Genomic DNA, 13,005 nt, shown 5'->3' on the forward strand with positions numbered 1-13,005 from the left:
TTTTCAGAAATATGGCGCACGGAGGAAACAAATGGGAAGGTAAAAATGTCGAAAAAATATGAATATAAATTATGTTATAACTATTTTTATGTTGATTTATGGAGTTTAAGATCTAAAATAGATATCTGGATTATTTTCTTTGTTGTACAGGATGTATTTAGTAATTTACAGACTGTTTTTGTCAGGCCCTAATCGTTAGGCCTACTTCACACTAACACATCGAGATGACGTGGAAGTGCAGCAAACCTTCCTTACTGCTGCCGCGCTCCGCCCGAACGACCCGAGTCCTTATGGCTTGAGATTAGGCCTAGACTTTTCTTAAAGGTTTTAATCCTATTATTTTAATATGATCGTTGGCTAGGCCTAGTAGTGTCTAGGCCCAGTAGGATAATATTTAGTTTAATCTAAATAAGATTGAATATTATTATTATTAATAATTATTAGTATTATATTAATTATTAGGCCTAGGCCTATGTCTGTTTGGTCATGGAGTTATAAATATAAATAACTGGTTTGGTTTGTGCATTTTAAAATCTTAATCTTACAATAATAATAACATGTGTTGTCTCATGACTGTCTTAATATTCTTATTTATATGTTCTGTACAGATCTTCGTAAACAAGCTCGTCAATTGGAAAATGAGTTGGATTTAAAATTGGTATCCTTCAGTAAACTGGGTACCAGCTATAGTTCACAAAAAGATGATGATTATAATAGGTAAGTATCTAATCACAAGGAACTCAGTGAAATTTTTTAATGACTTTAGTTGGGAATAACACTAATAAAAACTGAAGAGAACACACCGTGGAGCATGAATGTGTGCTGCTTTCCACAGCATTTATTTGTCCAATATAAAATATCAGACACATATAGAAAGCATACACATCATAACAAAAATATAAGAATATAAATTGTTTTGAGTCCAAAAATATATTACACATTTTAAATGGGTCTCTCATGCTTCCTGGACTATAATTGGACTTGTTCCTCTTGATCATCAAGTAAATGTTTTTTTAGGTCTAAAAGTAAAATATGCTATATTCATTTAATATTGTTCTATCTCATCTTAAACGCTAATCGTTGTTAGACATTGCGCGTCTCACTTGTGTTCGCCACTCAGTACGTTTTTGAGCAAGCATGTGTATAGGTCCGCGTGTGAAAAGTTCTGTTTCCTTTTTTATGTTTGCCATCCATGTTGTTTTTGGTCTTTCTCACACTCACGTCATATTGCGAATTTTGGACAAAAAGTGTTTTGAGAGCGCTTTTGATTTAAACATTAGCGCGAGCCTATCTTACCGCTGAGAATGGTATTGAGAAACCCGAAGACTTCACGCGAGCGAGACGAACTGACTAAGAACATTATTACTATAGATTTTCACTTCATACACGCTTATTATTGAACAACAGTTAGTATAAATAACTGCTAGTTAATTAGAGACATTCGATGTTACTAAGAATACTAAAGAAATTAATTATAATACAAATTTAAAAGATTTATAACGATTCTAGTTTAGGTAACATTCGCCCATTAACAATGAAAACAAACAAATCCTGCGTAGGAAATCGCGGAACTCTAAAAAGTTTGTTTTAATATCACGCTAAAATTGTTTCCGAATTTTTAAATACATATTTGTAAATAGTATGTTAAATTTCAATATCTTTACTTTTAATCTTCAAAAAATCAAAATGTTGATATTTTTTAAAAGAATTTTATGACCATTTGAAATCGGGTATATTTACTATCGATCGCGCTCCGCCGGTGCCCGAGTAGGTGTGTACGCGTCGCTTTTGCAGGCTCTATTCCCAGTAGCGAGTTTCGGTCGCGCTAACATAAGCAATGTTTTCTACATTTACATGCATTAGGGGTAAATTATGTTTAATTGTTTTTACCGCATAACAAAATAACCACATTTATTTCTTTTCTTGCCTAACCGTTTCTGTCACCCTAAAATCAAATATTTTAACTGCATAATTTTAAGCGACAATAACATACAAATAGGCCTACTATAATTTGATCACTTCGCAATACTTTAAAGTTGTTGTATACAATTATTTTAAGAATATAAATAAAAACACACAGAAACTAATAAAATGGCAACTAATTGAAAAGTCAAACTCATTTATTTCATCAATTAAATATTTGAAAAAAATCAAATCAAGTAAGGTACTGCTGTGTAGGCCTTAAATATGATTACTGTATTTTTTAGTTTTAATTTGTATAATGGCCTAGGCCTAATAATATAGTACTAACAACATGTTTATTTCTAAAGGCAAGAATAACAAACAGCTTTATTTATTTACCTTCAATATTAAATCTATGAGAAACCTCAATTATGAGAATCATTTAAATTTCTGTCACCGTACATTTCATTATAATGAAAACCTTTAATTTAAAAGACATTTAATTAATAAGAGCTGGTCAAATTTTTTTGAATGTCAACATGCTGTCTATAAATAGCCGCTTTCAAGTGATGCAAATTTTTTCTGGAGTCAGATCCTATAAAAAATATAGAAATATAAAAAGTATGTTAATTTAAATATGTATTTGAAAGATGGGCTAGAGGTATACTGCATGATAAATTAGGCTGAAAAACCTAGCATGTGGTCCTAGGCCTACTACAAGGCCTAGCTTAATGTTTTAAATCCCATAAAACGTTTGAATTTAATACAAGTACAAAATCTAATTTATATAGAGTTGTAAAGTGTGGTACATTCAGTACATTAATTAAAATAAATGAGAATGGGGCCTAATATTAATAAATAAACATGTAAAAAATTGGCCTAAACGACTACGTGTGTATCTATACGCATTGATTAACACGCAGTACGCGTTGGACCATCAAGGCTAGGCCCAGCTTCGCACAAACCACCGTTATACATGTGATTTGTTTACCTATTTCAATCGCCATTTAAAAAATACCTGAAAATATCAACATGCCCATTTTTTGTCAAACGAATCTTTACATTACATAGTAACTTTTTATTTAGTCACTCGTTTACTCAAAAATTGAGGAATTTTTTTATGGTCTCGTAAAAATGTACAATATTATTATTGATAAAAACCGTATAAAATCTAACAAAAAGAAGAGCAAATTCAATGATTACCTGAAACGATCATAACTGCTATCCTGTTCCAAAAACCAAGTCACATGCTTCTTCAACCCTTGCTTTAATTATTCTCATGAATTATTCATAAGGAACTATAATTTTAAGGCTTTCAATTGGTTAAAAGAGTTTAACCCTATTAAAATTTTAAATTCACATCATTTCCGGGTGATGTTGTCGCGCTTCGATGAATCTCAGAAATCACAAATGACCGCTAGAGGGCTCACTACTTTTTGTCTAGTCTAAATGAATGTGTTCTCTAACTATCTAGCTTCTGTTAAATAATTACTTTATATTTCATTTACAAGGCCAAATCCAGACAAGCGGAAGCATTTTAGTTGGTCTTTTTGTCAAATAAGTTGAGCAATGTTTATCATTTTGCAATAAAGAGATATGTAGTAATAAAATTCACCTGAGGTTATCATGAATTGCAAACTTGTATATTAAAAATAAGGACATCTCACCATAAAAAAAAACAATACTTTTTCTCTCCTCTCCAGTTCTGATTCTTCACCCCTTCTTGGAGGTTCCAACAGCGACAGAATGTTTGAAACTATGTCAATGGAGATTGAACAATTACTTGCAAAGGTATTAACAATTTTGAATACAAAATAATACAGAATATCGTATCGCAGTACAATCCCATACACAAATATAATTAAGGGTTCCCACTTGACTAATGGATCCACTCGACGTCAGTGATTTAGTTCACTGTCTTTTGTTTCTCATTATTTTGGTGTTGTACCTTTGTATTGTCCTTGTTTTTTTTAATGAATAAATTAAATTAAATCCTATCCCTAATTTATGCTAGATTTGAGGAGAAATATTTTTGGTAATTTATATACCTCCGAGTGCAATCTCATGGCCTAATTTGTGCATAACTTCATATCCAGGGCCCTTGTAATGTTTTACCTAAAGATAGATAACTCAATTTTGCAATTATTTGTATATACTTCAGTATGTGTACTCATTTATTTAAATATCTGATAAATTGGTTGATTTTCTAGTTAACAGAAGTAAATGACCGTATGTCGGAATACACAAACAGTGTATCATCGTTATCACCGAGTGCAGCACTTCTGCACACGCTCCAACGGCACCGAGACATTCTCCAGGATTACTCGCACGAGTTCCAGAAAACGAGAACAAATATTAGCGTGTGTCGGGAGCGAGAAGATCTGTTGGGGTCGGTTCGAAGGGAAATTGATGCGTACAAGAACTCATCAGGGCTGAATAGGAGGACGGACATGTATCTAAAGGAACATGAGCATTTAAGGAAGTATGTCAATGTCCTACATCTCATAAATCTGTTGTATTATACCAATATGTTTCATTATATAGAGAACAATAGCCATATTCCCCATTCTGATTTTCAATTTGGTTTTCTATGTAAATATCACTTAAGGAAAATTCTTAAATATATACCTTATTGACTTAAGTGAAATAATTATTTAAAGGAAATATCTCACTTTAGTGTGATTTGATACAGTCACTGATCTTTATTATCCATATTAATTTAATTTTTTACATTTTAATTTTGTAAAAATGCCAAACTATGTACTAGATGTTATACCTTAATTAGTGAAATTATTCCTTAATGGCATTACACTATTCTATGTTGTTTTTCAGCTCTGATAGGTTAACAGATGAAACAATTAAGTGAGTATAAGCTTTTGTCATGTTTGTAATTTCATAGAATTGATAAAGGATCAAACTGTTTATGTGTGGCTGCCACACGATCACTTCCACACCCATTAACAGACACTGTGAAGAATATGTACATAGTACAGTACTGTTATTTGTCGCAGCCAGACATAAGATCAAAGGAATGTTACGAGTTCTTATCTTGGCAAGGCAAGCTCAGTGTCCTGTAGTTAGATTGCCTTGCTTAAATCTGGTCGTATCAGCTAGTTGATTTGACTTTTAAATTAAATTTGCTCTCAAATAAATAAAAAATGTTAATGAATTTTGTTGTCTTAAAATGTATTTGTTTATCTTGACAGTATTGCCATAGCAACTAAAGAAAACCTAATGTCACAACGAAGTACCTTACGCAAGATCACTGGTTCTATGACCAATATGGTCAGTATCCTTTGAAAAGTACTAAAGCTCTGTCCACACTATCAAACTTTTTTTTTTTTTTAAGTGTGATGTGCTTAAATACGGTAGTGGTGTGAAGTCATCATGTCTGCACATCAAAATCTACAGAAAAATAATCTCTGACTTTATTACTAATCACACTAAAGCTCCGTTTACACTTTCAAACTAGTTTGATAAACAAAGTGTGATGTGCCCAAATATGGTAGTGATATGACATCATCGTGTCCATATATGGGCACATCACATTGTTTTGTCACATAAAAGTTTGATAGTGTAGACCGAGCTTAACTGGTAAAATGTAATATTGTGTAGTATTTATATGTGATGTCACAGAACAACTCCTAGAGGTCTCACACTTGCTTTGAAGAAACCAAGAAATAAGAGACTCATACTTTCATTAATCTTTCAATTTTGTTTTTCCATTAATTCCATAATGTATTCCTTAACCAAAAACTTTCAGATCGATTTCCAGTTATCAATAGTTTAGTCCAGAGAATAAACTTAAGAAAAAGACGAGATTCAATTATTCTAGGTAGTGTTATAGCAACATGTATTATTCTGCTACTTCTCTATGCATTTCACTAATATGAGGAAGAGGGGTAGAATTTGGTCCAGGGGGTAATGAGAGAAGGGCATGTAGAATGTTGTCCAGGGAGTGACAAGAAGAGAGCATTTATAATGTTGTCCAGGGAGTATCAAGAAGAGAGCATGTCGAATTTGGCAAACGGTGAGGTATCAGATGGAGTGAAAAGCAGATTTGTTCTAGACTGATTGCCTAAAATAAACAGGACAATCAAAGAGGTTAGAGAGCAATCTTCACAAAGTAAAATGCTTGGAATACAACCCAAGTGTATAGAAGATTAACCATATAGAATTATGTAAAATAATAATAAGTAAGTCAGCTATAGTGGACTTAAGTTGTTTGGTGTCTTTCCTAAATCTACAGAAAAATAATCTGGGACTTTATTACTAATCACACTAAAGCTTCGTCTACACTCTCAAACTAGTTTGACAAAGTGTGATGTGCCCAAATGTGGTAGTGATATGACATCATTATGTCCATATTTGGGCACATCACATTTTTTTGTCACATTAAGTTTGATAATGTAGACAGAGCTTTAGGGAAACACTTCACATTTATAATTCTTTTATCTAGTATCCCCAAAACAAACAGATTTTACACACCACACCGGGACAACATTTTTTTTTTTTTTTTTTTTTTTTTTATTTTTTTTTTATTCGACTTCTTACTAACTCAGTTAGTGAAGGATCTGGACCAACAGGTGGTAAACACCTCTAAAATGGCCCAGTCCCAATTTGCACAGTGGCTGTGTGTGACAGTGGCTGTGTTTGTGTGGACTAGTACACCGAGGTAGCCCCCTACTCGTCTCGAAAGATGTACTAGGTTCTTTAAAGTGCGCATGAGCTATGTGTACACTGGACCTACGGTTTATAGTCCTTATCCGAGAAGACTCGTTCTACCACCAGAACCATGGAGTGAGTGAGCCTCGAACCCCTGCCGATGTTATGGCTACTTAATTACGGTTTCACTGTCTTAACCGCTCGGCCACTCACTCACTCACTCACTCCTGAACATTGCTGTTCAGTATGGTGTGCACCCCAGAGTTTTGCTCGGTGAAAGGGTACAAGTGAATGCCACAAATATTTATTAACTTAAGTGAAATAGTTAGTATAAGGGATAACATAAGGATAGTATAAATTCACTTAAGTGTGACTGTTGAATACCAATTATCTCATGAGGTAAAAATATCGAACAGGCGTATCGAAAAATTGTAACCAAACGCTAAGCATTATTGTATTGATTATAAATTGGAAAAATATTGTTTTGAAATCATTTTTAAAACACTAGGTGGTGGAGCACACACATACTTGACACAATTATGTTTGATTATGCGACACAACTAAAAATAATAAATTTGTAAACATTATTGCATCCAAGTTATATAATGGTTAACAAAAGGTTTGATTTATACGCAGTAGGTGAAAGATTTTCAAATGTTATTCACAACGTTTGTAAGTCAGTTGGTATCAGACATGGTACCTTGTAGTACACTTCTATTGGCTGTAAAATATGAATAAACACTCATCCACATTGCAAAGGGTGTGTGGGACACATTCAAAACATTACAATCTGTTTCATACAATATCTGGTGAATTTCTTTTTAAAGAGTTTCTTTTACAAATATATATTATTCCTATATTTAATTGTTTAAAAGATATTTTTTTTTGTAGGAGTGGAATATATTGTTGAAAATCTGTTTTTATTTATTTGTTACACTGAACTTGTTTAAGTTAGCCTGTATTCAAAGACTTTCATCAGAAAATCATGAAAAAATATTATTTTGAAATTGGATATAAAGCTAAAAGGGGCATCGTGAAATCCCCTGTTGTTGTTTTGGTCATAGAGTTGATCATTATGTGTAGAAACATGTTAGAAATGCTATTCATACCATCTTTAATATATATTAAATAATTAAAAAACTGAATACATCCTACATCATAGAAGATATGTAAATGACCCACCTGTATTGTGTTCATATTTTAGTTAATTTAATAAAACATTTTTTGGATTAGGAAATTTAAATTTTAAGAAATATAATTTGTTAATTTAACTGAAATTTTTTCTTTTTTTCTCCTACGTGTAGTTAAATTGTCTTAATTGTGCAAAATGTAAATATGTAACGTATATAGTAGTTTGTGAATAATATTAAATTGCAATAAGATTGATTTTTAGTTTCTTTTTTTATTTTATTGTATGAATTCGGACTATGAATACGATCGACTGCTGAAAAGTTTATTATGCATAGAGGGCGCGTGTCGTGTTTTCAAAAACACATGTTTTTCTTTGAACGACGTTTGTTGATCGTCGTTCGTCGTGTGTTGTTGATAATGAGGAGAAGAAAGGTTTGTTCAATTTGACATTTTAAAAATGTAAGTATAACTAAATCTGTTGAATAATCAAAATATGTTATAGACTACATAAAATAATTGGTCTATGCATATTAATGTCAGTCATATAACTTGGCCTACTGTGTGAGCTAACAAAGTCAGGTGTTGCAGTATGGACTATGGTGGTTTATGTATGGTAAAGAGTAGCTAGGAAAGTGGGGAAGCTTGACCAGAAAAAAAGCCTAGGCCTAGCTTTTCTTAAACCGTGGAAATTCGGTGTTTATCGATGAAATGTGTTGTTTTGTTTGTACTGTGTATTCATATTTATTTTGCTTGCGAAAAAAAACCAATAATATTAATAATAATTTAATATTAATAATAAATAACATTATTATTAATAAATATTGACCACCACCTATCTTTTTTTGTGACAGAACTACTCCAGTAGAATGACACTGAATAAGTTTATGCATCCAAGAAACATATACTTCAATAACCCACCAGATTTTGCAAAACTATGCGAGAAATACCCAGACTTCAAAAGTCATACATTGACCTCGTCGTCTGCTAAAGTTAACATAGACTTCAAGGATCCAGAAGCTCTACGTTCATTGACCTGCACTCTGTTGAAAGAGGATTTTGGCTTGGATGTTCACCTGCCGATTGATAGAATAATTCCAACAGTGCCATTACGTTTGAACTACATTCTCTGGATTGAAGATTTGCTGAGAAAAAGTGATATACCATTGGATCGACAGATTACTGGCATTGATATTGGTGTGGAATTTTTTTATATCAATTTTTTTTTAATTTATTCATTCAATTTAATATTTTATTCTATTATAAAAAAACAAAAAAAATTGAATACTGATTATAAAATGTCTTGAAATAAAAATGGATTTTAAAGTGATCAAATCTCTATACTTACCAGAAGATATATTGTGACATTCTTTGGTGGTGTTTTTAATGACATCCTAAAGCTCTGTCTACACATCAAACTTAAGTGACAAAAAATGCCCATATATGGACATGATGATGTCATACTACAACTACTATATTTGTGCACATGACACTTTTTGTGTTGAACTAGATTGATAGTGTAGACAGATTATAAGTTATGTCCTCTGTTAATTTTAACTCTTGTTATTTCAGGCTGTGGCTCATCATGTATCTATCCACTTCTTGGTTTTAAACTGAATAACTGGAAGTTCATTGCGTCTGAAGTTGATTCCTTGTCTCTTCAATATGCAAAAGAAAATGTACAGGAAAACAATGCTGAAAACTTTATTACAGGTGAAACACTTTATGACTATACTTTTGGTTTACCATAAGAGCTTTTATTAATTAATCAATATTTGGAAACTAGGAATTATTAAAAATTAATTGGCATTAATGTTGAAAATTTATTATGCAATAACAATATTGAACATTTATAAATAGGTGTTTGAATCATTAACACACTTACTCTATATAAGCGACATCGATAACTCCAGAGGGCGCTATATTTACAAGGTAAATCGGAACGAAAATTTCCATCTAGGATGTAAATTTACATCACCGTGCTAGCCTCGCGCCTATGGAACTTTTTTGTCCTGATTTACCTTTTAAATATGGCGCCCTCTGGAGTTATCGAATTCACTTATTGTTGCTGTCTGATAGACACATAATATTATCTTAACTTCATCCTAGTATATGAAGCAGTAGAAAATACAATGCTGTTGGAAATCATTGCGGACAATCCTCGACCAGATTACCATTTCACGATGTGTAACCCACCATTCTTCGGTAACATGTTAGAAGCGCAAGGAATACTGTCTCGCAGCATGGACAGAGCTGAACCAAAGTCGGTGTGCACTGCCGCCGAGATTGAATGCATTGCCGACGGAGGTGAAGTAGAGTTTGTTAAAAGAATGATCCAAGATAGTCTTAAATTGAGACACAAAGTTTTGTAAGTAACATACTAACAATTTGTTTTTTTATTTAGCAAAATTTAGCAAAAAATTACAACATTTTCATCTTATAATTTGCAACATTCTGTTTGTAGGAGCCTTTTACTTTTTTGCTGTATTTTAAAAAGTAAATAAAAAAATTTCAATAAATTCTTATTTTGTATAATCTTTGTGCATCTTTAATACTTGTTTGTTCTACATCTGTCTTCAAAAAGACTAAAAATCTTGCTATTTACATTCCACTGTATCAAATTAAAATTTCACCTTAATTTTTGGAGTTTTTTATGAATCCAAATTATGTTAATTTATATAACACTTGTAATATCAGTGTGTTTTTTTTATTACTAAGGTGGTTCACTTCCATGGTTGGTAAGAAAGCCAGTCTTCCGTTGATAAAACAAGATCTTCACAAACATAAGGTAGGTCTAAAGAAAAACAAATATTTATTTATGCTGATAAATATTCATTACTTTCTTTAAAATGTGTTAAAAAGTATATATAAGAGTAAACTAAAGTCATACTAAGCCACGGCTTGACCTCTGACCCTGATGTTCTACTATTGGCCAATGGATGTTATGTTCAAATCTTAAGCTCTGTCTACACACTATCAAACTAGTTTGACAAAAAAAGTGTGATGTGCCCAAATATAGTAGTGATATTCCCAAATATAGTAGTGATATGCCCAAATATAGTAGTGATATTCCCAAATATAGTAGTGATATGACATGATTATCACATAAAGTTTGATAGTGCAGAAAGAGCTTTATAGGTTGGATAGCTAGTGTGCTTAACAATTTATACTTTATTTTGTAGATATCACATTTTACAACGACTGAATTCTGTCAAGGGCGTACAATGAGATGGGGAGTTGCTTGGACGTTTCACGATGAAGTTGAAATACTGGTATGCAGGTTTTTTTCATTCTTGTTTAAAACATACTTAACATCAGAGAATAACGTCTAAAAAGCACACTTTGCTATAAATTAATATTTTTGTACATGAACCTAACCAACGTACGCGATAACCAGAGATGGTGTTTGTACGTTACGGATACAGATAACCAGAGATGGTGTTTGTACGTTACGGATACAGATAACCAGAGATGGTGTTTGTACGTTACGGATACAGATAACCAGAGATGGTGTTTGTACGTTACGGATACAGATAACCAGAGATGGTGTTTGTACGTTACGGATACAGATAACCAGAGATGGTGTTTGTACGTTACGGATACAGATAACCAGAGATGGTGTTTGTACGTTACGGATACAGATAACCAGAGATGGTGTTTGTACGTTACGGATACAGATAACCAGAGATGGTGTTTGTACGTTACGGATACAGATAACCAGAGATGGTGTTTGTACGTTACGGATACAGATAACCAGAGATGGTGTTTGTACGTTACGGATACAGATAACCAGAGATGGTGTTTGTACGTTACGGATACAGATAACATCTTCACACAAATAAACACAAACCCGTATTAATTAAAACTTCACACAAATACGAACCACGGTCCCTGCAGTGTTTTAATTTTTATAAACGATTTACTATAGCGATCATAGGTAGAGGCAAGATGCTCATACACAGTCTTTTCAATTTTTATATATGATTTGTAGAATAGACTATTACACTGATAATAAGTCTGAATATTTGTCAAATTACCGGTACGTGTTTTTAATCTACAGCCGCCTGCGAAACGTCCCAAACCATCTAAAGAGAGGCCACCGTTAAGAATACCTGTACCACAAAAATATATCGAGAAGGTACTCAGTGCCCATCCTAAGGTCAAAGGTCAACTGAACAAGGTCAAGTTCTTTTGCAGAGAGGTCAAGAAATGTTTAAAAAATCTTGAAGTAAGGAAAAACCATTAGCAATTTGTAATTAATTTGTGTAAGAGTAACTGTGACTAATTAATTGCGGGGGTTACAGAATAACCGTGTTATCAGTAGCACCTATAGAGGGAGTATACGTGCGGCAAACATTTTAAACAGCCCACTCATAATTTTATCCTTTTTTTTTCTTAGATAACTTTCAACAAAATGCAGAGTACAACCGCATTGTATCAGTATCAAGTGACGGCAACAAAAAACACTTGGTCAAAACAAAGACAAAAACGAAGACAAAATGAGAGAATGCAGGGAGATACGATTGCAGAAACAGACGCACAGCAACAACACACAGAAGAATTTACAAACAGATGTGCAAATAATGATGCTGTAGACATCAGAGAAACTGAAAAAAGTGATCAGAAAAATGAACTATTAAAAAAAGATCATATGATAGACAATGATTTACTAAACAGTGGATATGATACAATGAGTGGTGTAGCACACACGAGTAACCATGGAGATAAATCACAAACTATAGAGGGAGCAGCAGTTGGACAATCCAATGCGGATAAAATGGACTTCCTCTTTAAATGTGTTCTTGCAATTAAAATGGAAGACGGCAATATTTTGGTGGAATTGAGTTGGATCGACGGAAAAAGTCGAGAGTTCATGCATCAGTTTGGACAGTATTTAAAAAACTTTTTCAAGCGAGAGATTTCAGTTTATATTCAACAACAGCTTCTCTAAGATTTATTTTATTGACCAAAAGGAAATTGACTATTATCTATATTAACCTATTTTCTAAAGCTCTGTCTACACTAACATAAATAAAAAGTGTTCCCAAAAGTTTTATAGTGCAGACAGAGCTAATTAGAAAGTAGAAAAGTTAAGATTACTGATTGTCTTTTATTAGTTGCGTTATTTTTATATTTTAAAAATCCGTCCAGTATTTTTATAAGCAATGTGACAAAGTTCTTTTCTAAGTTTAAAAACATAACAGAAAGATTGTTTTGTATTGATTATATTTTTAATAAAGATACTAAAAGCACTTGTTATACTTATATTTTGTTGTACTGTACTAGGCCTAACTGATAATATGTTTATTT

General features: G+C 32.6%; 2 protein-coding genes across 2 annotated transcripts; both read left to right on the top strand.

Annotated features, from left to right (window-relative positions):
- On the top strand, positions 1–7,921 carry LOC140045363 (Golgi SNAP receptor complex member 1-like). Its single transcript, XM_072090222.1, has 7 exons — positions 1–39; positions 609–717; positions 3,606–3,693; positions 4,113–4,384; positions 4,735–4,764; positions 5,109–5,191; positions 5,666–7,921. The coding sequence occupies exons 1-7, from the start codon at positions 12–14 to the stop codon at positions 5,788–5,790; spliced, it is 735 nt and encodes a 244-aa protein (XP_071946323.1). The 5' UTR covers positions 1–11; the 3' UTR covers positions 5,791–7,921.
- A 149-nt stretch (positions 7,922–8,070) lies between these two features.
- Positions 8,071–12,888, top strand: LOC140043914 (RNA N(6)-adenosine-methyltransferase mettl16-like). The gene is made up of 8 exons (XM_072088401.1): positions 8,071–8,157; positions 8,550–8,892; positions 9,268–9,408; positions 9,805–10,063; positions 10,414–10,483; positions 10,878–10,967; positions 11,756–11,923; positions 12,095–12,888. The coding sequence occupies exons 2-8, from the start codon at positions 8,565–8,567 to the stop codon at positions 12,644–12,646; spliced, it is 1,608 nt and encodes a 535-aa protein (XP_071944502.1). The 5' UTR covers positions 8,071–8,157; positions 8,550–8,564; the 3' UTR covers positions 12,647–12,888.
- Positions 12,889–13,005: the final 117 nt, after the last annotated feature.

Source organism: Antedon mediterranea, chromosome 3 (assembly GCF_964355755.1).
Source record: "Antedon mediterranea chromosome 3, ecAntMedi1.1, whole genome shotgun sequence".
Classification (NCBI taxonomy): Eukaryota; Metazoa; Echinodermata; class Crinoidea; order Comatulida; family Antedonidae; genus Antedon; species Antedon mediterranea.

Coding starts and splice junctions, on each gene's coding strand:
- LOC140045363 (XM_072090222.1), top strand. CDS start 12: ATGGCGCACGGAGGAAACAAATGGGAAG. Junction 40..608: donor CGGAGGAAACAAATGGGAAG/GTAAAAATGTCG, acceptor TGTTCTGTACAG/ATCTTCGTAAACAAGCTCGT. Junction 5,192..5,665: donor TTCTATGACCAATATGGTCA/GTATCCTTTGAA, acceptor AAAAACTTTCAG/ATCGATTTCCAGTTATCAAT.
- LOC140043914 (XM_072088401.1), top strand. CDS start 8,565: ATGACACTGAATAAGTTTATGCATCCAAGAAACATATACTTCAATAAC. Junction 8,893..9,267: donor GATTACTGGCATTGATATTG/GTGTGGAATTTT, acceptor TTGTTATTTCAG/GCTGTGGCTCATCATGTATC. Junction 11,924..12,094: donor AATGTTTAAAAAATCTTGAA/GTAAGGAAAAAC, acceptor TTTTTTTCTTAG/ATAACTTTCAACAAAATGCA.